This window comes from Natrix helvetica (genome assembly GCF_964273705.1).
Source record: "Natrix helvetica genome assembly, chromosome: 2".
Taxonomy (NCBI): domain Eukaryota; kingdom Metazoa; phylum Chordata; class Lepidosauria; order Squamata; family Natricidae; genus Natrix; species Natrix helvetica.
Genome location: NC_138552.1, coordinates 277,639,636 through 277,666,935, shown reverse-complemented (window position 1 = coordinate 277,666,935; position 27,300 = coordinate 277,639,636). Strand labels below are relative to the sequence as shown.

General features: G+C 38.7%; 1 protein-coding gene across 3 annotated transcripts in view; it reads right to left on the bottom strand.

Moving 5' to 3' along the window:
* Positions 1–27,300, bottom strand: part of ZZEF1 (zinc finger ZZ-type and EF-hand domain containing 1) — an 87,991-nt gene that overhangs the window by 52,831 nt on the left and 7,860 nt on the right. For all 3 annotated transcript variants that reach the window (XM_081940386.1, XM_081940388.1, XM_081940387.1), the window contains exons 3-18: positions 25,439–25,633; positions 23,509–23,680; positions 21,760–21,959; positions 15,973–16,183; positions 14,522–14,638; positions 14,248–14,426; positions 12,759–12,857; positions 11,434–11,525; positions 10,575–10,723; positions 9,675–9,786; positions 8,079–8,294; positions 6,837–6,937; positions 6,161–6,330; positions 3,228–3,358; positions 2,834–2,904; positions 1,536–1,650 (exon numbers count right to left, since the gene is read on the bottom strand). In XM_081940386.1, the coding sequence (XP_081796512.1) occupies positions 1,536–1,650; positions 2,834–2,904; positions 3,228–3,358; positions 6,161–6,330; positions 6,837–6,937; positions 8,079–8,294; positions 9,675–9,786; positions 10,575–10,723; positions 11,434–11,525; positions 12,759–12,857; positions 14,248–14,426; positions 14,522–14,638; positions 15,973–16,183; positions 21,760–21,959; positions 23,509–23,680; positions 25,439–25,633 (2,330 nt within the window). The remainder of the gene's footprint in view (positions 1–1,535; positions 1,651–2,833; positions 2,905–3,227; positions 3,359–6,160; positions 6,331–6,836; positions 6,938–8,078; positions 8,295–9,674; positions 9,787–10,574; positions 10,724–11,433; positions 11,526–12,758; positions 12,858–14,247; positions 14,427–14,521; positions 14,639–15,972; positions 16,184–21,759; positions 21,960–23,508; positions 23,681–25,438; positions 25,634–27,300) is intronic.

Genomic DNA, 27,300 nt, shown 5'->3' with positions numbered 1-27,300 from the left:
AGATTCCCTTCACAAGGCACACCTGGGGATGGAGTTTAAAGGAGGGGCAATTGGGAGGGGTGTTTGTCGGGAACAAACACTGAGTTCACCTAGTGTAGAATTGTGGCCTACATTCCTGGCATTCCTCCCGACTGTTTGAAGTATTTATGATCTTCTGTATGTTTATCGCCTCTTGCTGGAATTATCTTTCACTCCTGGAACTCCCTATCTTGCCCTGCTGGAGTGATTGATTGCAGTCATTCTGCTTACAGTGTTTGGGCTGCAGGTTTGTGGAAGAGATTTTCCCCAGGCTGGAGAGTGAAATGGAACTTGGGGGCACAGTTGGTGTTAATAAAGGACTCATACCGGTTCTCTGGCTATGTTGCCTTTCTGCCACGCCCCAGGTCATCACATTTCTCTCTACTTCCTGGGGTTTTAGAGAATTTAAGAAACACAACCAGTGCTTTAATATTGCCTGCCCTTTAATCCTTGCCTCAAAATTAGCACCTCTCTGGCAGATTTGGGGAAGGCTTCCAGGGTTTTAAATGGATACAATTTCAATCCCTTATGATCCCCCACAAGAAATCTTTATCCAAGAATTTCAGTTCCATTTTCTCAATGAGTATGCCAGGTGCAAATGAAATCTTAGGGGCTGTTACCTGTGAACTGCCACTCTTGAATTAGAACAACTAACTAATTGGAAGAATAGATATTCAAAATCATATGTTTTCATTTTTCCACATTAATTTTTTTAAAATGCATCAACATGACAGAAACTGCACTTTTTACAGTCTAAGTGTGACATCAAGAATAATTAAACAGGGTAGACAATATTTTGGTAGTCAATAGCCAAACCTGACTGAGATGAAGGGATCAAGGGGCATAAAGAGGGTGGGATAACATCATATAAGTAGTCTGGATACGGCCACTTGGATTTTTAAAAAAATCTGTGAAACAGCATTGAATCACTAAATTTAACTTGATTTCCTATCAGAAATCAAAATGAAAACAGTTTGCTGGCTAGCTACCTACCATTTCAACTTGGTCACAGTTCTTTCAAATATTTTTAATTGTAATTAAATATAATTTTAAATGAAACCAAAACAGTTTTCTGCTGGTTTTTCTCCTGCTTTGGGAAGGGCAATGCTTAATGCAGATCTCAAATGTCAAATCTGACACTTTACCCAGAAAAATTAGGCATCCTTACTTCACCATTACTTCACAATCTATAATGGATTGTTTAATTTAAAAATGGTGTAAAATAGTGCTATTATATCAAGCAGAACGTATTACTAAACACACAAAATTTCTGTTCAGCTTTAGTTATGACTAACAAAAACCCAGCTTGATTGGTAATTAAATGTGCCTGTAATTTTCTGGAAATTCAATCTATATTGTCACTTCAAGAGTATTTATTGGAAAAAAATACCGGATACATCTGTTCTGCAACTATTGGAGCATATTGTCAGAAGTAGCTTCCACAGACTTCTCAGAAATAATGTATATATAAATTATCACTTCTATAAGGGAAAAAAAATATTTTTAAAAAATACAACCTCTTTTGACATCACCATCAGGAGGGTCTTCATCACTGTTAGCACTTTAGTAACATCAACATCTGCAGAAGTTCCCTTATCTGGTAATAGCAGAAGTCCACCTGGATCCTGATCACTGACAAAGAACATTTCCACAATAATGTATCATTAATTACCAAATACTCTAGAACAAGGGTGTCAAACTCAATTTCATTGAGGGCAGCATGAGGGTTGTGTTTGACATCGGGGTGGGCAGGGGAGGACGTGGCCAGCTCAACATCAATTCTGTCGGGGGCAAATGTGGTGGCCCAAGTGCTCTGCCAGTGAAAACAGGCTCCCGAGCTCCATTTTCGGCTGCCACGGCCTCCTGCAAACCTCTGCCAGTGAAAATGGAGCTGGGGAGGGCTGCATGCCATGGCAACTGAAAACAGAGCTCTGGAGCCCATTTCTGTTGGCAGAAGCACTGCGAGCCAGTCCTTTGCTGTTTCCAGGGCAGCCCCGTGAGCCAATTATAAGTACCCTGCAGGCCGCATCTGGCTCCCGGGCCTTGGGTTTGACACCCCTGCTCTAGAACATCCATTTTCAAACAATTGGAATTGGCAACTGGTTAATCTTTAGATCAGTGTTCCCCAACCATGGCCACTTCCAGGCATAAGTATTTCAATGGCAAAAATTCTTATCAATGGCCATATGGCTCTGGAATTCTGGGAGTTGAAATGCACATACCTGAAAATTGCCACGGTTGAGAAAAACTGCTCTAGATAATGCAGAATTCAATGTCGGCCACCCCAGCCAGTATGAGCATTAAAAATGGATCTATCATTCAGCCAATTTTGTCTAGTGGTTATCACACTAGGCTAGAAAGTAAGAGAATGTGAGTTCAAGTCTCGCTTTAGCCCGTGAAAGCCAGCTGAGTGACCTTGGGCTAGTCATTCCCTTTCAACCCAACCTACATCAGGCCTATTGTTGTGGGGACAATAGGAGGAGGAAGGTATGCTAAATATGTTTACCATTTTGAGTTATTTGTAAAAATAATAAAAGTGGGATAGAAACAAACAAAAAATATAACAAACATATGAATGGCTGCAGGTTCTAAAATAGAGCCATGTATTTTTCAATCCTTATGGCCACAGTTTATCTTTTTGAGTAATTCAGATGTATTTCCTATATTAACCATTTCTATTTTTTTGTTTTGTTTCCTGAACCAGCAATCTCATTCTGATGATCTGCACAATACCACAAAATGACAGATTTGAAAATGTTTAAAAAAATGCCAAAGAGATAATTCAGTCAAGAAATGCAAAGATTAACTCGCTTACCTAAAATAAGCACAAAGTGATTTGAAAGTAAGTTGCGCAGATGGCTTGTGTTTCTGCTCTGTAATATTATTCTGTAGAATAGAAAAGGCTCTTTTAAAAATAAATCTCAGAAACATACACTTTTAGCAACAGAAAAAATAAGCCTCAAAGGATTGTTGGATAGATACAAAATGGCAGTGACGGAATCTACTTAACTAGATAACGTTATTTACAATGAACATGTACAAGATAAAATAAAGTTAATCAATATTATAACCAATAAAAATAAGTTGCTGGTGGAAAGGTTGAGGTAGATTGGACAGAAGATGCATGTATCTAAAGAATCTAATCTTAAAAAGTACTTTTAGGTAGGAGATACAACAAAAGCTACATTTCACCGATCTACACAACATACCAGCATTGCAAAGAGCTGCTCCCGCCTGGTATGTCTATGGGGGAAAAAGATGGCCGCTCCATTGAGTAATGTGTTAGTCACTTCCTGCTTCAGAGTCTTCAACGGTGTGGACTCACTGTCACTGTTAACAACTGTGTGTTAAAAAAGATAAAAATATGCTGACCTAATAAACCATTTTGAATTCCAATTCCTTTTCCTGATGTTTCTATTCTAACTTCCATTATGATTTCATCTCATACAGGTATTCCTCAGCCTATGACCACCATTGAGCCCAAAATTTCCGTTGCTAAACAAAGCAGTTGTTCAGTGAGTTTTACCTCCTTTTACAACCTTTCTTGTCATAGTTGTTAGTAACACACAGTTGATAAGGGAATATGGATTTCCCCATCGACTTTGCTTGTTAGAAGGTTGTAAAAGGGGATTGCATGATCCTGGGACATTACTACCATCATAAATATGAGCCACTTGCCAAGTGTTTGAATTTTGATCACGTGACCACGGGGATGCTACAATGGTCATGAGTGTGAAAAACAGTCAAGTCACTTTTTTCAGTGCTATTGTAACTTTGAACAGTCACTAAGCGAACTGTTGTCAGTCAAGGACTATCTGTACTTCCTTTTTTCTTTAAGAACCAGCAAGAAGAAGATAATTAAGGGCATCTTTGTTTTGGGAAGATAAATTATAGTCCACAATTTGTATGCAACAATTTTAGCAGCTGTACCAATTTGGGATATCTGCAAAGGGCTGGAAGATGCTATGACAACTCTCACCCCAGAAGAAATCAGCTAATATGAAGTGGCTTAGGATTCAACCTGGATGAAATGAGGCTTGGGCTCCAGCAAACAGGAGATGAAGTAGAAATTCAAATAAAGATTAACAGAAAATCATATGCACAAGGTCCCTGCTTTTTTTTTTTATTCTGTGAGTTAAGAAGGAACTGATCACAATAAGAAGCTAGTAGGGAGACTATATAGGTGAAACTCAAAAAATTAGAATATTGTCCAAAAGTTCATTTATTTCAGTAATGCAACTTAAAAGGTGAAACTAATATATGAGATAGACACATTACATGCAAAGCAAGATAGTTCAAGCCGTGATTTGTTATAATTGTGATGATTATGGCTTACAGCTCATGAAAACCCCAAATCCACAATCTCAGAAAATTAGAATATTACATGCAATCAATAAAACAAGGATTGTATATAGAACAATATCAAACCTCTAAAAAATATAAGCATGCATATGTACTCAGTACTTGGTTTGGGCCCCTTTTGCAGCAATTACTGCCTCAATGCGGCGTAGCATGGAAGCTATCAGCCTGTGGCACTGCTGAGATGTTATAGAAGACCAGGATGCTTCAATAGCGGCCTTCAGCTCTTCTGCATTGTTCAGTCTCATGTTTTTCAACTTTCTCTTGGCAATGCACCAAAACTTGGCTCAATGACCGTGGGATTACTGTGCTTGATTGGCCAGCAAACTCGCCTGACCTGAACCCCATAGAGAATCTATGGGGTTCAGGTCAGGCGAGTTTGCTGGCCAATCAAGCACAGTAATCCCACGGTCATTGAGCCAAGTTTTGGTGCTTTTGGCAGTGTGGGCAGGTGCCAAGTCCTGCTGGAAAATGAAGTCAGCAACCCCATAAAGCTCATCCATGGAAGGAAGCATGAAGTGCTCCAAAATCTCCTGGTAGATGGCTGCGTTGACCCTGGACTTAATGAAGCACAGTGGACCAATACCAGCAGAAGGCACGGCTCCCCAAATCAACACAGGCTGTGGAAACTTCACACTGGACTTTAAGCATCTTGCAGTGTGTGCCTCTCCGTTCCTCCTCCATACTCTGGGTCCTTGGTTTCCAAATGAGATGCAAAAGTTGCTCTCATCAGAAAAGAGGACTTTGGACCACTGAGCAACAGACCAGGTCTGTTTTTCTTTAGCCCAGGTAAGACGTTTCTGATGTTGTTTGTTGTTCAGGAGCAGCTTGACAAGAGGAATACGACATTTGAAGCCCATGTCCAGGATCCGTCTGTGTGTGGTGGCTCTTGATGCACTGACTCCAGCCTCAGTCCATTCCTTGTGAAAGTCCCCAACACTTTTGAATGACAATCCTCTCCAGGCTGTAGTCATCCCTGCTGCTTGTGCACCTTTTTCTTTCACACTTTTCCCTTCCATGTAACTTTCTATTAATGTGCTTTGATACAGCACTTTGGGAACATCCAACTTCTTTTGCAATTACCTTTTGAGGCTTTCCCTCCTTATGGAGGGTGTCAATGATGGTTTTCTGCACAGCTGTCAGGTCAGCAGTCTTTCCCATGATTGTGATTCCTACTGAACCAGACTGAGAGACCATTTAAAGGTTCAGGAGCCCTTTGGAGATGTTATGGCTTAATTAGCTGATTATAGTGGGACATTTTGAGCCTAGAATATTGCACCTTTTCACAATATTCTAATTTTTTGAGATTGTGGATTTGGGGTTTTCATGAGCTGTAAGCCATAATCACAATTATGACAAATCATGGCTTTAACTATCTTGCTTTGCATGGAATGAGTCTATCTCATATATTAGTTTCACCTTTTAAGTTGCATTACTGAAATAAATGAATTTTTGCACGATATTCTAATTTTTTGAGTTTCACCTGTAAATGGGTGAACTTCAAGTACAGTTAGTTAGTTTTCCTCCTTCCCTAAACAGGAAGTAAACTCAACTCCAAGTGCCAGTCATCTTGAGATCTGAGATTAGGTATCTGTCGTGGAATCAAGGATCGGTATGAGATCCTTGTTCCCAGGAATTTCATAGCAAGTGCATTCCCTTTCCCACAACTCCTCGAAGAATTGCCAGCTACTCTGCTCTATAAATGCCTCATATTATTATATTAAAGGAAGAAGTCACAACTGCATTGAATCCATGGACTGCAGTGAAAGATGGATATAATTACCTTCACACAAATGTTTATAAAGTTTCTCTGCTGCTTCTGTACTTTCAAGTGTTGTTTTCTGAGCAGCTTTCTCAGTCTTTGCAGCCTTGGGATCTGATGTAAGCATTGAGAAACAACTCTGAAGAAGCTGTAAGAGCACGGCCTGGGCATCAATGCATTCTTCTCTTGGGCTACAAGGAGAAGCCACAAAACATTTGCCATGAAACTATGGTTAAGACAGTAATTCAGCATTTAAAAAGCTTTCCCTAAACATAATCAAGCCTAGAACCTTATTTTGTGTAACTTCCTATATGGGAATCAGCAGAAAATCTTTATAACACTTGGTTGTGGGAGTTAATAAATGCCTCCAGAAGGCCCTGTGTAACACAGAGTTCTGGAAAATCCAATACTTGCTTTAGATTTTTATTTTTCTCAACTGTACATTGATTTCCTTTTAACAACAGCATTGTGTCTACTGATAATTGCAAATGTGATTTATCACTTATTATAACATACCAGTTTCACGCCTTCCAATCTGTTGATTTCTTATACCCAACAGGACACTGTGATTGTACTCACGTATTTGACAATAGACCAAAGCTGAAGGTTTTGTTCACTATTAATAACCACCACAATGATAATCAAACATTCAACTAACTGCATTGATTTTTGTTTAGTATAATGGAAAGGGACCTACTTTTGGTGAAGTTTACTATAAAAATTCCAGAAAAGCTTTAAATCCAGGCCTGTGAAATCCAGATATGATTTATACCGTTGACCACTTTCCTTCTTCTGAACCTGTAAAAGGAATTATTAAATAATAAAATGGAAAAGAATTTGATATGAAATAGATTTTGCTGGGACAGAAAGCACAGCTTTTAAATATAATGAGTGGGAACTAATTTTGCATCATAAGTTTAAGTTTAAGTTTATTTGATTTATAGACCGCCCCCTCTCCCCGAAAGGACTCGCACTTGATCTGCTTTTTGTTGAAATGGAATCCAATCGGGGGCAAAATTCAAAACTTTTTACTACCGGTTCTATGGGCATGGCTTGGTGGGCGTGGCAGGGGAAGGATACTACAAAATCTCCATTCCTACCCTACTCTGGGGCCAGCCAGAGGTGGTATTTGCCGTTTCTCTGAACTACTAAAGATTTCTGCTACCGGTTCTCCAGAAACTGTGAGAACCTGCTGAATTTCACCCCTGAATCCAATCCCTGAAAGCTAATTGCGTAATACATCCAAAGGTCTGAAATGGGTCCTATAATTATGAACTTGTCATTATCTAAGCTATACCATCTAGTTCTTGAGTACTTTTGAAGTATATTCAAATGTTAGGATAATTGAGTCTAGATGTCATTAGGACTTGCATTATCATTCTAGATCATCTCTTTCTAACCAGACCCCACTGCCATACCCAACCAATGTGGAAGAAACTCAGAAATTTAAATGCAACTGGCCAAATAGAAATGCCTCAAATTGCAAATTTGCATTTTGAAGAGAGTGCAATCTCACTGCGGTTTAATAGCAATAGCATTTAAACTTATATACCATTTCACAGTCCTTTGCAGCCCTCTTTAAGTGGTTTACAGAGTCAGCATATTGCCCTGAACAATCTGGGTCCTCATTTTACCAACCTCGGAAGGATGGAAGGCTGAGTCAACCTTGAGCCTGGTGAGATTTGAACTGCCAAATTACAGGCAGCCAGCAGGCAGCAGAAGTAGTCTGCCTTCTAACCACTGTGCCACGACAAAGCTCCTTTGATAATTCCTCTGCATGTCTGAATTCCATACAGAATGGGTTTCATTGAAAATTTGCACCGGTTTCTATTGTCATTCTTACATTCTTCCTTTGCTTTTATGAGCTTATTAAAACTTGTTTTCAATGTGTCTTTACAAAACACTCTACAGAAGTTACAATGAACAGAACGCCACATACCAAGTCTTGTGCTAGTTGTTGAATGAAGGACAGAGTTTTTAGAAGAAGAGTCATCCCACAAACGGTATCATCATTTAGTCTGTCACATTCCCTACATATTTTGTTTCTGCTAGGTTCTTCAGATGCAGACCGAATATAACCAAAGACACTTAAGCCTTGTACTCCGAGCCGTTCAGCTTTCTCTTGCCTGGTGCATAAGAACTTTATCATTAAGTACTAGAAAAGAACAGAAAACAATCATGAATCTAAACAATTTTCATTTAAAAAAACCTAAATCATTTCACACTAAGATTTACAAACACAATCCTACTATGAAATATAGTCTGCTGTTCTGTTTGATCCATTTTTAGTTCTTTTAATATCAACATATGAGTTCTGAATCCATAAGACTAAAATGTTTGATTCAGGTCATTACAGAATAGCTTCTTTCCTGTTGGGGGTAATGCCTTTAACACAATGCTTGTTGCAGAATTTAGCACACATCTAAAATAGTGTGTGATTTTTTACATTAGACCAGTAAAGTGCAATTACCTTTAGATCAAGGCACTTAGTGCAAAAGAAGGCAGGATCAGGAGGGCAGTCCTTAAGGCTTTAAATACCTTAAAACTTTACAATAATTAAGGTATACATTTTGCTCATTAAATCACTATCCAAAACCCTCAAAAAATAACAAAAAAGCCTGAACTAAATAACAAAAAAGACCACCCACAATATGTGTTAGGCAAGGACAGATATAAGAGAAGCTAATAGGACATTTGTGGCCCCAGACTACATCTCTGCTTAAAGTTATACTTTGTTATGATATATTTAGATTTAGTCTATTAACAGCAACAACACAACAGTCCCTAATACAAACCATATGAATTGCACAGAATAACAGTCACCAAATTGGCATAACAATGGAAAAATTAAAAAGCAACCATAGAATGATGATGCTGTTCGTAATGCTGCCTTTAGATCGATATGACAGAGATATCTAACAGCAAATTAATATACCTACCCCCATCAAGCCTGATATATAATTCACGTATTTATTAGATTAGTACCCTACCTTTATTTCTGAATATTTGTAGAAGGTATAGAAAATGTTTCTGCCTCTTACTTTTCCCATAATGACAACTTAGTGAAGTGGGTAAACAGAAAGTTAAGTGGTCCAAAGTTATTCAGTCAACTTTCACATCTATGAGGACCATAACCCACAGTCTTCCAGTTTCCACTTTCTATTTCAGCACCACTGAAACAGAACTACTACATTAAGTAGTACTACATTCCTAGCAATGCCTAACAACAAAGTTGAGTTATAGACCACATTCATTTAATATGGATAGACAAAGCTAGCCAGGATTTTGGCTTAGCTAGGAACAAGGAATGAACTGCAGCATTGACCCAATTGGCTTCTTCTGACAATGGATGTAGCTAACTACAGATACATTTCCTGTGGTTTGTTTATTAAATCTCTGAACAAGGAAGCCAAGATCACAAATGCTGAGGTGCCCAAAGATCTTTCTGGATTGTGCCTGCCACAAGTTATCTTGAGCTTTCAAAGGAAAGACGCCATATATATATATCCATAGACAAAGAGACAGTCTGTTTTACCTTAGATATTCTACACTGCTGCATTTTGACTTCTACTTCATCCCATTCCTCTTCCATTTCAAACCATCCAACAGGATCTTCCTCTCCAAGTTCATCACATGCTGTGCTACTTCTGGAAAACAGGCAGTATTTAAAAAAAAATACTTTATAACAACTTACTTCCAGGGGGCTAAAATAAAGAGTTTCCAGTACTGAACATCTTTTTCTGGGGAAGATTCAAAGGAATGGAAAGACTGGCTGAATAAACAAAAAGCATTACTGAGCTAATGACAGCAAAGTGTGCCCGGCCTCCTGATCAGTGCGGAAATCCAAACTAAACCATCTACAACTAATTTCTATTTTGTCTTGAACATATTCTGTGAAAGCCCACAAGTTCTCTGTGTAATGGCTTCCATTGTCACACTGCTTTTACTGTTAGCAAGAATTGTCAGAGGCAGTAATAACTAAAATCCACCCTTCCTGGTTCAAAGTGTGGTTGTAAATCAAGGACCACCTGTATTTTTTTAAGGCGAAGATATTCATGCTTATCATTCCTTTTTAGCATGATTTGTGCAGCATGACAAGACAAGAAGCATGGGCTAGAACTGATCTTGTGGATCAATTGGTCAAATGTGACACCTGAAGCTGGAATTGACTGTTGGGATTGGGTTTTCTGTCCCAACAGGCTGCCAGCATTTAGTTGTCAGGGAAACATCACGAATCAAAGAGTCTGCATAGAAAGCCCCCGAGTCAGTTGTTGGGTCTTTTCAGTTAAAAAGAACAAGCAAGCAGTGATAGGCGAGGCTTTTGTCTACTGAGCTCCTGGGGAGTTACTGTCAATGAAAGAAGCTTATAGGCTAACTTAGGAAAAGGCAGCTTAACACAATGTGTTAATGAGGCGCATTTGTTTTAATGTTTTACCTTGTTTTTAGGAAGTGTCGGAAATCATCTAGTTTCCATTTGTCATAGCTCTCAAATCTTTTGAAATGCTCATCTGCATGAAATTTATCTGAGGAAGAATTGTAAGCAAATACCAGTCCGCATCGAGCTCCAATTGCTCCTCTCCGCACCTAGGAGGGGGCGGGGGGGGGGGGGAGGATGTTTAGCATTGCATAAACCAAGAGGAGAAAAACTAAATGACTCTTCTGAGATTAGCTCCTATAAACTCCATATAACCGTATTCTACATAAATAATACTCTTCTAAACTTTCAAATTGATTTGAGGCATTATCTAGCTCATTCATAAAAGTAGAGGATACAGATATTCACTGCTTATTAATTTCATAATCCTCATCCTTATAGCCATTGTCTACCCACTGTAGGATGAAAGCCTCTTCCGCATGTTTCCAAGCAATATGGTCCTGAGCTTTCCTTTGCCAATTGGGCCTGCAATACTTGCTGCTGTTGTCAATTGCTCTTGTTTTAAGCCTCTTTCATGGACACTTTTTATCAAGTGGGATCCATTCTGTGGTCCCTGCCTTGGTCCACCTGCCATCAGTTCTTTTTGCTATGTGAACAGCCCATTTCCATTTCAATTTTTTTTAAAAAATATTATTATTATGGGTTTCCTACTCCAAAAAACCCCTATTCCTATTGTTAATATTTTATTGTTTGAAATATATGTTCTACAAACTTGTTTTCACCATTTTTAAATATCAGGTTAAATCTTAACGCTTAGAAGAAGCTAAATGAGCAAAACATTATCTTACTGATAAGAGACCATGCAATTAAAAGCAAAACAAAGAGATTCACAAAGAATATTTAAGAAGTGCGTTCAGACCTTTATTCGGATTTGTGTGACCTGGAAGGCTGATTCTGTCCCAGTTGAGAGAATGATGCTGGCTTGTCTTTTTCCGGCCTCTGTCAGGAAGCCTTTGGATAAAGCAAAATATGCAACAACTTATCTGGAAGGTTCAGAACAAACTTTTCCACCTTGATATATGTCTGCCTGAAACTGTGCAATTGGTGTGCACATTAATTAAAACTTAACTGTGTCTAAGAATTAAGTTTGCAATTTGAGTGTTCTCTGGGAATTTGTTTTACTCCTGATGACTGGCTAGTGCATAAAATGCAGAGATGATCCTCACTTATTGACCCATCTTTCAGTGACTATTCAAACATACAGCAGCACTGAACAAGTGATACTTATGATCGGTCCTCGAAGTTCTGGGCAGACATATGTTATGTGATCATAATCTCAGTCCTTGGTAATTGGCTGACATTTACATCACAAGTGTCTCATGGTCATGTGACCACCATTTGTGACTTTGACTGCTTGCTTCCAACAAGCAAAATTAATGGGGCAGCCAATAGGAGGTTGCAATTGGCAGCTGTGTGATGTTGCAGGAATTGCCTAACAGCAGCAACCGGAAGTTGTGTAATTGCTGTCACTAAGCAGCATAGTCATTGTGCAGTTGTGCTTTATGACTATGTCACTTAATGATGGAAAGTCCAGTCCCAATTGCTGTTGTTGACCGAGGACTACTTGTACCGTGTTTCCCCGAAAATGAGACAGGGTCTTATTTTCTTTTGACCCCCGAAATAAGCACTTAGCCTTATTTTGGGGGAGGTCTAATTATTTTTGAGGTACAGGAGGCAGCAAGTGTGGTCACCTCATGGCTGCTGCTGTGTTGCAATATTTTCAGGGAGGGCTTATTTTAGGGTAGGGCTTATTTTGGGGGGAAACAGGGTATTTCAAGCCACTGTTACAAATGTCCAGTTCTACTGCAGTATGCTGAATTCGGAGTTGACTCTGAAGAACATCTAAAAGTTTTTGGTTGATCATAACACATCTGAGAAAATATTTTAAAACACCTGTTATTTGGCATATTGCTTTTGTTTCCAGCCTCAATTTAAATTGCTGACTTTTACCACTATACTAAATACTATGATCAGTGAAAACCACTTTCTACCGTGATGATGGCTGTTTTATGAAGTCATACATGTCACACATTTATATTGCTGTTTGACATCATTGCTCTTTCATTTATTGGGTTTTTAATATTCTATTTTATTGTACGGCTCTTTGATATTTCTGTCGAGAAAAAAAGCAAGATTGATATATTTTTTACTGAGTTGAAAATGAGAATCAAAGGAGGCCCTTACCATCTCCTGTCCATGGTTCCACGAGCATATTCTCAGGTCCTGATTTGTCTTCCTTCCCTTTGACATCACAAGCTTGCAGAGTTAGGTGCAGGGCAGTTCCTGGGAAAAGCAGAGAAGCTTTATGAAGAGACACAGGGCGCCCAATGGAGTCTGACTGAACAGAGTGGGACGAGAATGACTCAGAATAACCTCTACTCTTTTAGCTTAAGTTCACAAGGATGACTCCAGGTCCAACATTTACAAGCGGAATTTTTCTTTCAACATGTGATTGAAAGAAAAACTTAAATTTATTCTTCCCAATATATGTCCAACAGTACAGGTGCTGCATTATACTCACTGTTCAAGAAATACTTATACAGATAAATCCTCAACTTATGCCCACAATTGAGCCCAAAATTTCTGTTGCTCAGGAAGGCAGCTGTTAAGTGAATTTTGCCCCATTTTGCAACCTTTCTTGCCACAGTTAAGTGAGTTACCGAAGTCATTAAATTAGTAATATGGCTGTTAGGTAAATCCAGTTTCCCCATTGACTTGGCTTGTCAGAAGGTTGTAAGAGGCAATCACATGACCCTGCAACCATCCTAAGTACATGTCAGTTACCAAACCGCCAAATGTTGATCACATGACCATAAGGATAGTGCAACGGTCGTAAATGTGAAAAATGGCCATAAGTCACTTTTTTCAGTGCCATTTAACTGCAAATGGTCACTAAAGGAACTGTTGTAAGTCAAGGAGCACCTGTGTGTTCTTCTAGTAAGCTGTTAAACTGAGTGAAACAAAGGAAGATAAATAACTGTGTTTTCCCCCCACAACAGATGCTGTGGAAAGTAGTCAACTTCAGGGGGAAATGGGAAGGAGAATCAAGTACAGATGTGCACGCAAAAGATTGAACTAAATTCTACTACTATAAAAAAATTGCGTGGCTGAGTCACTGCTCAGAAACATCCTGATGGTTTGATTCCATGAAAGTCAGCATAGCACAGAGCTTAAGATGTTCAATTGGGATCAGAATCATTTGGGGGCTTGAGAAAAGAGTAGAAAGGGGGTTAGAGCTTCTAAAAGGCAACACTCTTTCATTCTCATCCTTAAACCTCCCAACACGAGACCGGGGGTGGGGTGGGTGGGGACACTCAAGATACTTAGCACAAAAATGGCTTTCATGGTTGTAGGAAATGGGAGTATTAAAGACAGGAATAGAAATGATTTGACTTTCAGAAGCCTCCCACATTCATTCCCACCTTTAATTTGCTTCCAAAAGATTGCACCATACAGTATAAAGTGGGCCATCTTGCCACTGGATCTTGTTAGTATAATCACAGATATGTGTGTGGGGTGCTGAGGTGGCCTGTAGGCTGCCTCCCTGTGTTGTGGTTTGGCTGTGGAAGACTAGCAGAGAAACAAAACAAACTCCTGGTGGCAACAATAGGTTATCTGTCAAAGTTTGGCACAGAGAGGACAGAACAAGCCCAAAGTTTCCAGCGATAGTTACCATATTTGTAGAGCAGGTTTTGCCTGACTGTAGCCATGGAAGTAATTAGAGAAGCAGCCTTATAAGTAGTTTCCAAGTGGCCAGCAATTGTGCAAAGTGAATTCAACACTTTGGTCAGGCTCCCTCTGGCCAGAGAAAAAGCTAGCAGCGTAAGTTCTACTTCTGGAGAGGCACAGTAACTGGAATGGAAAAAGAAAGTTTAAATTAAAAAAAAAAATTCTACCTTGCCACCATACTCCCCCTTTTTTATATTCCAGCTTAAACCTTATCATACCTGGTAATTCCCAGGAGAAAATTGTCCACTTCTTCCAAAACATTGGAAGATAAGAAACTTGAAATATCTGTGGAGCCTGGAGACAGAGACAGAGGTGGCATATGTTGCAATGCCTTCCTAGAGGGGAAGAGAAAGGAGGCCATCAGTAATTGCCTCAAGCCCATCACAAAAAGACAGCCACAATGGGTAATATTTGCCCAAGGATCTGGCAACAAAGGAATAAGGCACTTAATTACATTTGCTTTTACTTTGTGTTTTAGCAACCTCTGTTTGTTTTTAGCCATTCAGGTTCCTAAAAGCAGATTGTTAATGAATACTCGGATACCTGCCCTATAACAGGCTCAATCACGAGAGCTTATTCTACAGAGAATTCAAGGAAATTAACTTCTATAAGAAACAAAAAAATCCCAGCTTGCGATCAAATTGGTTTAATCCATGCAATCCAGTCCTGTGATATAATTCTTAGTATTGCCCCGAAGGTGCATTTAAAAACTGGCTGATCATCAACGTGGTTATCTATAAAGTAGCATTTGCAGTATATAGACCTTGAATTTTTTGGCCACTAGGCTAGCAGTTAATATCTTTAGGTTGCCTGGAGCTTTTCCTCCACTCCATGGAGGCAGGGAAAAAAATAGTTAGTGGTTAAGTTAATTGCATAACTTTATAAATTTTATTTTTGAAAATAATAGCTTACATTTTTAAAACTGTTTTGGAGCTTTAACTTTCATTATGATGCATAAAATAAAATCACTTGAAAATGATCGTTCTAAATGGGTATTTTATTTAATGAGCTGCATTGCTTCTAAGGCAGACAAACCAGCAGAGGATAATACACCTGATTTTCCTATCTTATTATTTGCACAAGAGCAGTTAAATATTGCCTGCTTCATTTTGAAGGTTTATACTATATTAATAAAAGTGAAGCATGCATTTATAAAATGTATAGGCTGTAGGGCTATGAGAAGCATGAATAAAGAAAACTGTTCCGAACCAATCATTATTATTATTATTTTTGCATCTCTGGATTAAAGATATTTACATGCTGTAGTTCAAAGTTCCTAACATAAGCTGCAGAGCAACCTTTTGAACCAATTCCCATATTTTCTCAGCCAGCATGATTACTGCCAAGAGTTAAAGCCTGGAAGGTGCCAAATTGGGGGAAGGCTGACCTGGTTGAATACCTAGGTCAGGGGTGTCCAAACTTGGGAACTTTAGGACTTGTGGACTTCAACTCCCAGAATTCCCCAGCCAGCTGGCTGGGGAATTCTGGGAGTTGAAGTCCACAAGTCTTAAAGTTCCCAAGTTTGGACACCCCTGACCTAGGTTAAATGTGAATATAGATGAATAGTGTTCTTTAATGCTATAAAGGAATACATAAGAAGGTACACAATGACCAAACAAAAAAAAGTGATTTAAGGAGAGTTAACATGCTGAAAGAGGAGAGAACTTACTGGGTATTTTGCAGAATGGCGTGAACAATCGCAGGGTTGGTTTCCATGGATGCCGTGACCAGAGAAGTCAAAAGTGACCAATACCAGATTGCTGAAGCATCACATACAGAGACACAGTCTTTTTTCACTCTTTGGTACCCAATGGCCCTGAGACCATGAATTCTTGTGTCACATCCATCACTAAGGCAACGCTTGATGTTAATCTGTACATCTGTCAAGAATATCAAACAAGGGTAATTTCTTCCAGTCAAGGGCCAAACTGAAAATTTCAGAAGTCAGCCAGTTCTTGATACATCATTTAAGAACAGTTCTGAAGGCACGTAGCTACACAGTTGAATGAATCTTTTTAAAAGACACAATTGCATCTAGGTATAATCTCAATACTAATATGTCTTCCTAGTTAGCAAATCTAACCAAAGGTAGGCTCATTTGGCTCATGGTGTCTTTTGAGGCAGGACTACTTTCTGAAGATCCTCTGTCAGACAGTTTGTATGGGGAATGTGAAAGGTAAGATTGTGCTCCTGAAGCAGTGGGAAAAATTGATAATCTAGAAAAAGTAAACGTCTAGCCATTTTCATAATTAGGTTACAATGGGAAAACTACACATCTTTGTTTTTTTGTTGTTGTAGTAATAGTATTTTTTTTCTCGGACGTCATTCTAAATATTGATTTCTAATCATTTCTCATGCCAAGAGTAATGAATAGATGCTTTCATAGGAAGCATCAATCTTTTAACAGTGGGAATGCAAGCAAGTTAAAGGGAAGCACACACTGCAACATCATCTCCAGCAGGGTACATTTGTATCGGTACATGTGCTGAACACAAATACTCAACATCCCCCAGTGAATTTAAATGGGAAAAGATACAGATGATTTAAGGGCAAAAAAGTAAAGGAAACCTACATAGTTCCCACGTCTGTCAAATGTAAGAGTTTTAAATGACCAGCAATACTCCTGTGACAATGTCAGTTCTAGTTTTGGGGCTTTGGAGAATTGCAAAATGGCATGCAATTTTCTAACTGGATTAATACAAATTCAATCATCTGGTATATCCTTCTGAATGAGTCTATTGAAATAAAAAGCACAACACCCCAAAATTTCAACAAATGGATGTCCCAGCACCATGAGAACTACCCTGATAACTTAGTAGGAACTATGTTCTGCCACTTGAGGCTGATGTGTCTTATGTTTGCAAGTTCAATTCTTGGAGTTGTACTAAAAAAAAAAGAGGGGGGGGGGGAACCAGAACAACTAATTTACCATCTCTGACTTATTAGAACATTATTTCCTCTCAATGATTATAAGGTTGGAGTTCAGCACTCAATTGCCAAAATTAAGAATAAATTCCTACATCTAAGTAATCAATCAAATTTACAAGGAATTAAGATAGTATATTATATCAACAGCAAAACAGCAGATGGATGTAGGCCAAGAACTTTGACAGATGGCCAGACTATCTGCTAAAATAGTCACTTAGGGGGAGAAATAAAACCAGAAATTACAAAGGGAAGTAGAATTCCATTTGGATCAGGATACAAGTCAACCTGCACTATTTTTTCTGATCCAATTACCTTTCCTCAAACTATTAAACTAAAAGAAGAAAAATAACAGCTCCCAAAAGAAACCAGCATGGATGCATAAAGAACTATCTGACAAACTGAAAGACAAAAAAGGTAAGTATAAAAAGTGGAAAGGGGGGGGGGGGGACATAACTAAGGCAGAATATCAGCAAATAGCCCGAGCCTGTAAAGATGAAATGAGGAAAGCTAAGGCTCACAATGAAGAAAGGCTTGCCACAAAAGTAAAAATTAACAAAAAAAGCTTCTTCCAACATGTTAAAAACAAGAAAAAAGTTAAGGAAACAATTGGTCCATTGCTAGGAGAAAGTGGCAAGAAGGTGACAAGCAACAGGGAGAAAGCAGAACTATTTAACTCATGTTTTGCATCTGTCTTTACACAAAGGGATAAAACAGTCCAACCTATCAAAAGCAGCACCACAAAAATCAGATTAGGAACACAAATTGAAATAGGGAAGAAAATGGTAAGTGAGCACTGTCTACCCTAGACGAGTTCAAATCACCAGGACCGGATGGATTACACCCCAGGGTTCTGAAGGAACTGGCAGACGAGATCTCAGAACCACTGAACTATATCTTTCAGAGATCCTGGAACACTGGGGAACTACCAGAGGACTGGAAAAGAGCTGATGTGGTTCCCATCTTCAAAAAAGGGAAAAAATTAGATCCAGGAAACTACAGACCTATCAGCCTGACCTCAATACCAGGAAAGATTCTGGAAAAAATAATCAAGCAACGAATTTGCGAACACCTAGAAGCAAACAAAGTAATAGCCAAAAGCCAACATGGATTTGTCAAAAACAGATCATGCCAGACTAATCTTATTGCATTCTTTGATAATGTGACAAAATTAGTGGACCAGAGGAATGCCGTCGATATAGTTTACTTGGACTTCAGTAAGGCTTTTGATAAGGTAGACCATAACCTACTACTAGATAAAGTAGAAGAATGTGGGTTAGACAGCATCACGACCAGATGGATTCGTAACTGGCTGACCAACTGCACTCAACGTGTAGTCCTCAATGGAACTGCATCTACATGGAGGGAAGTATGCAGTGGAGTACCCCAAGGCTCTGTTTTAGGCCCAGTACTCTTCAACATCTTCATCAATGATTTGGATGAGGGAATAAATGGGGAACTCATCAAATTTGCAGATGACACCAAGCTGGCAGGAATAGCCAACACTCCAGAAGATAGGCTTAAGATACAGAAGGATCTTGACAAACTTGAACATTGGGCACTATCTAATAAAATGAAATTCAATGGTGAAAAGAGTAAGGTTCTACATTTAGGCAACAAAAACGGAATGCACAGGTACAGTATAGATGATACCTTGCTCAGTAGTAGTAACTGTGAAAGGGATCTTGGAGTCCTAGTGGACAACCATTTAAATATGAGCCAGCAGTGTGCAGCAGCTGCCAAAAAAGCCAACACAGTTCTAGGCTGCATAAATAGAGGGACTGTATCAAGATCACGTGAAGTGTTAATACCACTTTATAATGCCTTGGTAAGGCCACACTTGGAATACTGCATTGAGTTCTGGTCACCACGATGTAAAAAAGATGTGGAGACTCTAGAAAGAGTGCAGAGAAGAGCAACAAAGATGATTAGGGGACTAGAGACTAAAACATATGAAGAACGGTTGCAGGAACTGGGTATGTTTAGCTTAAGAGAAAGAAGGACTAGGGGAGACATGATAGCAGTGTTCCAATATCTCAGGGGTTGCCACAAAGAAGAGGGAGTCAAACTATTCTCCAAAGCACCTGAGGGTAGAACAAGAAGCAATGGGTGGAAACTAATCAAGGAGAGAAGCAACTTAAAACTGAGGAGAAATTTCCTGACAGTTAGAACAATTATTCAGTGGAACAGTTTGCCTCCAGAAGTTGTGAATGCCCCAACACTGGAAGTTTTTAAGAAGATGTTGGATAGCCATCTGTCTGAAACGGTATAGGGTTTCCTGCCTAGGCAGGGGGTTGGACTAGAAGACTTCCAAGGTCCTTTCCAACTCTACTATTGTATTGTATTGTATTGTATTGTATTGTATTGTATTGTATTGTATTGTATTGCATTGCATTGCATTGCATTGCATTGTATTAATCACAGAGGAAAGTATACACCCAGCAATAATGCATTGGGGTGGGGAGATAATAGTATAGTTTTTTTTAAAAAAATGGCAAAAGGGAACAGAATGGATTGGCCTCCATTATTCCTATAGTATCATTGTTTAATTATTCTGAAACAGGGCTCCACTACTACCACAACTCTTTAAAGTTAAAACATTTCTTAGACAAACCCAAGAAATACTCCACATAATGTAATTCTTTCAACCCTGTCATATCTATTCCAATGGGACTTCTCTTGTCTGTGATCTCATAGAGTGATTCTGAACATTACTGATCTATCCAGCCTAGGCAACCATTTCATGATTTTTAAAAAAGGATTTTGTTTTTGATTGTCACTGCCAGCATATATATTTAAGGGTTAGTTATAATTATGATACATGACTATTGCCCAAAGAGAAATTCTAGTGATCCCTGAAATGTTTTAGGCATATTCACACAATCAAGAATTTAGACAAACAATTGAGTTTGTTCTGCAATCATGTGTCCCAATATAGCTCTATATGTAAAAAATCATCCTGTTTAGAGCTGATTGACCTTGAAAACCTAAAAGTTCAAAGGAGGGAGATTTCAAAAAATAACAGAAGGTGCTGTCACCCTCTTCTTACGTTATGAAACATACGAGAGAAACCCAAACTTATTTAAGTGTGGGAAATTTTCCTCCTTACAACAAACTGGTATATCAACATTCTGTAGATACTGGAAAGTTCAAAATAATTTTTGAGTTTTTTCTTATTTTTAGAGATGTGTACACACGTATGCATATGGAGTCCCGAATATAACCATATTTGGGTATTATAAAACCCAGAGTAGTTCTCGTGTTAGTGCTCCCAATAATCTATGCACTGTCTCCACTGACATCATTTATTACTACTAAAGTGCCTGCTTATGTAAAAGTCACTATCTTATTTTTAGGTGGCCCTATTCCATTTCTACACAAATAAACAGCCGAAGATTCAAGGCTGCTGTTTGCACAGATAATGATGCTTGCAATGGACCAAACTACAATCTCAGGACAGAATTCTGACAAATAATTTCACTTGTGCAAGTACTTTTCTAAGGTTCTACGAACGGATGAAGGTTCTGCTAGGAGGAAACATATTTGTAATTAAAATATCTGATGGAAGAGGTGGTGAACACATTGTCATCTCTTGATTAAGAGATGAACCCCTTTTACATCTGTATGTCTATCTCCTACTTGTGAGAAACTCCCACCCCGCTTTCCTTTCAGGTTCTTCAGAAAAGAAACTATTTTCTATTTTACAGGCTCCTTTTTTAAAGAACGCAATACTCAGCTACAGTATTTCCTGAAAAAAACCAACATGACCACAAAGAAAAAAGATTTTGAGGACAGTCTCTTTTTCGTTCTAAAAAGCCAAACAGGAGATAGTGGTTTCAATTTCTTGAAAAGCCCAATTTGCAGAAAGACTCAACTACCACTAACTTCCTACTCAAGAAACAGAAAGAAAGATGATTTTTCTCTATCAACACCGTTACAAAGTATTTGTTGGACCTCATTGCTCTTGCCTGCAAAACTCTAATGGAAGAGAGAAAACGCACCCATAGCTCCCTACCTTCTACAAAGAAAAGGAATGGCAGATTGGCACACCTGATGCTTCTGAAAAGGCTAACCTTACAGGGATAAAACCATCTATTTTCTCCATGGAGAAGCTTCCTCAGGTTCCACGTTTGCAGAGAGCCACAGCAGTGCTTTGCTGCTTCTATCTCCTTCAAACTTTTAACAAAAAAGAAATGTTCTTTCGCGTAGAGAAAGCCAGGGTGAAGGGAAAAAAAGTGATTTTTCTCATTCAGCTTTAGCAAATAACAGCAATGGCTGCTTGCGCCTTCTTTAAAAGTGCATCAAATATAACTTCCTTCCTCAAGTTCCCTACATATTCCTATTCAGGGACAGGAAGAGTAAGCCGCAACACAAATAATGTATTTGCGATTATATTCATATAATTTGGTTGAAAAAGCAATATTTTAAAACCTTGTTTGCAAAGGTCTCCCTTTAGCTTCCAAGTCATTCAGTAATTTACTTAAAATTAAAAAAAAGTTAAAAAAAGCCAATTGTATTGTTATTGACTCACACATCTGACTAATGTTAGCGTTTTCCAACAATGTCACGTATCCAGTAACATTGCTGGGAATGTGAACATCTCGGACCTCCTGGAGATTGTTGGGAGTCCTTCCAACTGCTACTGTAATTTGCTGGGGCATGTAACTCTGGTCGTTTGCTGCGACAGCAATGGAGAGGTGCCTCAGAATGACATCTGGCTTCATCTTTAAACTGCAAGGCAGAAAGAAAAGAATTTATCTATCAACTGCAACTACAGAGGCCTCACTGGCTCACAAAGTAAGAATATATGCAATATATGAAATATGAAAACACAAGCACAGGACAATTAAGGTGTGATGATACATCACTGTTATGGAAACTTTTTAATAGAAGCATTATTCATGAAAACATGAAGAAATCAAGAGGAATGCCTTCGATACTCATCTTTCTCAGTAACCAATACAAAAATAGGTTCAACTGTAGTCAACTTGACAGAAAACAGTATAATATAGCAAGTGTGACTATATCTATTACAATATTTCTATTTCAATGAATCTTAAGAAAACAAAAGGCTGCAACATTTAGAGATATAAATATATAGAGATATATAAACCAGGGGTGTCAACTCAAGGCCCGTGAGTCAGATCTCGCCTGCGGGGCCACCATGGAAACAGTGAAGGACTGGCCCGCGGTGCCTCTGCCAGTGAAAATGGAGTGCCTCCTGCAACCTCTGCCAGCAAAAATACAACTTGCTCCCTTTTTGATGACAGAGCACTCAGGTCTCCACAAGTGCCCCCAACACGAGTGACGTCAAGCTAGCCATGCCTATGCTGGCCATGCCCCCCTGGCCCCCCTTAGGTCAAACACACCCCTGATATTGACCGATTGTGATGGATGGTTTTATCATGGCTGTTGTTTTTGTTTTTTATGCTATTATGTTTTTAACTCTTTTAATTTCTTGCCAGTTGCCTAAAGTCATATATCGGAGATGGGTTGCCATGTAAACAGAAGAAACAAGCACACACTTTCAAAAATATAAAATTCCGTTTACCTAAAGCAGGTTATCAGAGATGTATAGAATTGCACTGTAGACTGATAAAAGTTACATGTTTAAAGAATCTTTTAATCTTTTAAAAATTCCAAATGTGTGTTAGTCATTAACCCTGGTCTTTTAATGCACTGCTTTTATCATTTTCCTGCTTTTCCTTTAAAATATTTTTGTAATTTTTATTCTATCAAATTATTTGTAATAAATAGCATGTATATTATATGTGTGCATATAATATACACTACGCATAAAAATCAAGCTAAAACTGCAATTTTCTCTGATACAAGAAGGCATAATTCTGAAGACTGTAAAAAGAGAAAAGTTTTTTCCCATTAGAAAAAGGTTTCTCTTATGCAAATTTAACATTTGTCATTTAAACATTTGTCATTTAATATATCAAGCAGTCAATTAATAGTCCTGAAAGAGAATCATAGTATGCTAGTTCAGATCCATCAATTGGTATGAGAGAAATGATTTCTGTTTTTTTTGGCCAGGTCAGATTTCTATCTGGTCAGAGTTCATGTTTTAAGTATATGCCAGCATTAGTCTCGGGCTAGGACCAATCTATGAGTATTATACAAATGTGGCTGGTTAAATGAACACAATCCAGTTGTACCACCCCTAACATCTAGGAGTCTTTTATTGACAAAATTATAGATCAACTTCCATGAAAGTCAGATTTTATTCAAGCCATTTTAGGCAGTTCGTTAATATTTAGCAAGAAGGCCTCACCGTATCCAGTGTGATCGAGCACTCCCATCCGATTGCCAGAAGGAGGAAGTTTCTCCATTTGTCATTTTGTCTATATCGGCTGAATTAGAGGAGGTTTCTATATGGGTGTAGCACTTAGAAACTGATTTGAGTTTGTCCAATTCCTGGTTTCCATTTAAATCACTAGGGCTCTCTGTAAAATGATCGGATATAGGGACAAAGAGGAGAATCGGAAGCACTCATTATCAACAGAGTTCACTATTAATTTGCATACTGGTTTGCTTTTATTGTTAACTTCCTAGAGATATGCATTTGAGATAGATAGACAGATACACAGACAGACAGACAGACAGACAGATAAATCTGTTCGCTGTTCTTTGTGAATGTCTACTTTCTCATTTCATGGTGGTTACTCTCAAAATGTGGCACCAGAATCTCAGAATACAGTGTGCAAGCCATTAGCTAAAAACTTATAAAAATTGCATTCTCACAAATTGTAAAGTTCACCTCAGCCCGTAGGGAATACAACTAAAATTTGAAGAAAAGAATTTCACCACCACCCCTGTATAGCGATTACTGAGCCTACTACTTCTACATTTAATTTTTAATATTTTTCTTGTTTGTGGTTTTTGACATCTTTAGCTGTCTCTATTCAGTTTGATAAAAAAATGAAGGAAGTACCTCTTCCCCAGTTTTGCTGACTAATGTGCACTCGTCTGAATAACGAAACAAAAAACCCAAATGAAACTGTTGACTGATTTGCGCAAATCAAATTTTACCACACTATTTATGGGCAAAGGAATGTATGGAATAATTTTACTTCAGTTTTTCAGAGTGTGAGAAACATTCCTTAATGGTTTCTCAGGAATGGGTCTCTGTTGCAATGAAAGAGAAATTAATTCTTTTTCTAAAGTTTTTCAAGAAGGAAAGGAGCAAAGGACAGCACTAGCTATGGTCCCGGAGTATTTGTTGCTTTGTAGCTTCCTTCATGCTTCAACCCTAGCATTGTTCTAGGGCATTTTAAGTAAAGAGATGGCCAAAATGCTGCAGAACCCTTAAGGAAAATTCTGCAAAATGGCCTTTACCTTAGAAGAGGAATGAGAAGGAAACACCTAGAACACTAAGTGGTTTTGGCTCTGCTCCACTTAAAAGCATTCAAATCCACTTTCCTAAATTAACAATTACACAATGCTGCAGCTTGCTTCTTTAGTTGCACAATCCTTCCAGGAAAAAAAGAGCACCGAGGGGGAAATAATTCTATAAGTATGTTGTTAATCAGGGATCCCCAAATTTTTCAGTTCATTAACCTTTTCATGAATTTTGAGATTGTTCTTTGATTGTTCCCCCCAAACATTTATTATATGAAAACAATTTAATAAATACTACTTTAACTAATAATATAAATAATAATGGTATCATCAGCCAGTTTTGGTCAACCCTCATTGACCCTTGGGGGTTGATACTGACCACTATGGAGAATCCTGCTTTGAATCATTGTCTTCGTAAGTATTAGGGGAATTGAAGAAAAGCACATAGGGCAACATATCACTAACTAATTTTATCAAAACCAAATACAAAAGTCATATTATTATAAATCCCAACTGTCAGCCTGATACTTACTTTCATGACAGAATTTCTAAACAAATTCCTTCTCTCATATAAGCCTGTCTTTTTTGTAATATCAGCATTGGATGCTGATATTTAGGATGCCATCGTGAGATGAAGGACATAGGAGTGAGAACGGGTATGTGTATGTGTGTTTAAGTGGTGCATTCCAAAGATAAACAAATCAATTGCAATTGATGTTTTTTTTTGATGGTCAGTTCAATATAGACTGCATTGGTACCCAATTTTGAAAACTATGTTCAAGACTTAGCAACAGAAAAACAGGATATAAATATTTTAAATAAGCAAGCCCAAAGTAAATCTATTAAAAATTAATTTTTAATACCCTTTTCTTTTAGGAGTAGTCGATCTAAAGAATCCTTTAGCACAGACGATCGCATAGTGCAAATATTGTTAAAGTATTCCAAGACGGGATATGGAATAACAGTGCTGGTGATACGATGCCGATGCAGGAATCTAAGAATCATAGTAGCATGAAGACTAAGGCGCTCATTTGAGTCTGAAAATATATCTATAAAACCTGCAAGAAAAAGCAAAGATCCCTAAGGAAAAGCATATAAAAGTTGGTGGGGAAACTCATTTTATTCTACTCATTTTATTCCTTTCCCATATATATTCACTCTGGGAGTTTAATAAAACCTCATCACAAATGGAAATTATAGGTCCTTTTAAATTGAGTGCTGGAGAATACCCTCAGAAGACAAACAAAATCAGAGTTCACATTCAAAGCATAAATGGCCAGATTCAAATCATCCTATTTCGGACACATTATGTGAAGACCTAACTCTCTGGTGAAAACTGTTAATGCAGGGAAAGATGGAAAGAAAGAAGAGGAGGATGACTAGTAGTCAAAGAGATGGACTCAGTTATAGTGGCTTTGAGCGCATCATTGGATGACCTAAAAAACCAGGTTAGGGACAGATTATCAAAATCTATCTATGTGGTGTTTGAATTGACAACTTTATAGTACATAATCAATCAATGGAGCTGGAAAAAAAGAGGGAAAAGCTATTTCTGGTAAAACTCATGAAAAGATTATTTTAAGCATAAATGCTATAATAAATGCATGGGTTAATTTTGACTGTGTGGAATCTGATATTATTGCTTAGCAGGAACTTATGATTTAAATGCTATCCGTGATTTGATTATGTATCAAACTCAACCCCTCCAAGACTGAGTGGCTGTGGCTACCGGCACCTCGGTTCAGTCAGCTGACTCCAACGCTGGCCATAGGGGGCGAACAACTGCCCCCTGTGGAACGGGCGCGCAATTTGGGCGTCCTCCTTGATGCCCGGCTGTCAATGGACGACCATGTGGCAGCCGTGGCTAGGGGGGCGTTCCACCAGGTTCGCCTGGTGCGCCAATTGCGCCCCCTTCTGGACCGGGATGCCCTACGCACGGTCACTCATGCACTGGTGGCGTCTCGCCTGGACTACTGTAATGCTCTCTACATGGGGCTTCCCTTGGGACACGCACGAAGACTGCAGCTAGTCCAGAATGCAGCCGCGCGGGCAGTCATGGGGAGTACTAGGTACTCCCACGTAACACCGCTCCTGCGCGAGCTGCACTGGCTACCTGTGGTCTTTCGGGTGCGTTTCAAGGTTTTGACCACCATCTTTAAAGCGCTCCATGGCATAGGGCCTAGTTACCTGCGGGATCGCATCCTCCCACATACATCCCTGCGGCCAATTCGCTCTCACAGGGAGGGGCTTCTCCTGGTGCCGTCCACTAGGCAATGCCAACGGGCGACACCAAGGAGTAGGGCCTTCTCTGTGATGGGCCCAACCCTCTGGAATGACCTCCCCCCCGACATTAGAACCACCACTGACTTCCGCTCCTTCCGGCAGAAACTGAAGACTCACCTGTTCCGACTGGCTGGTCTGGCATAATTCTTAACGTCTACCTCCTGGCATATATATTTCCTACTGGTTTTTTAGGGGACTTAATTTTATAAGACACTGGGGTTTTAAACTTTGTATATTTTAAATTATTTATTTAGCAATTACAGTTCTGTCTATTTTATCCTCCTCTTATTTATGTATTTATCCATTTAATAATTTTTAATTTGTTATTATGTATGATGTTTTTGATATGGACTGTACACTGCCCCGAGTCCCTTTTGGGAGAGGGGGCGGTCTAGAAGTGCTAATTAAATTAAATTAAAATTAAAAAGTAATAAATGGTTCC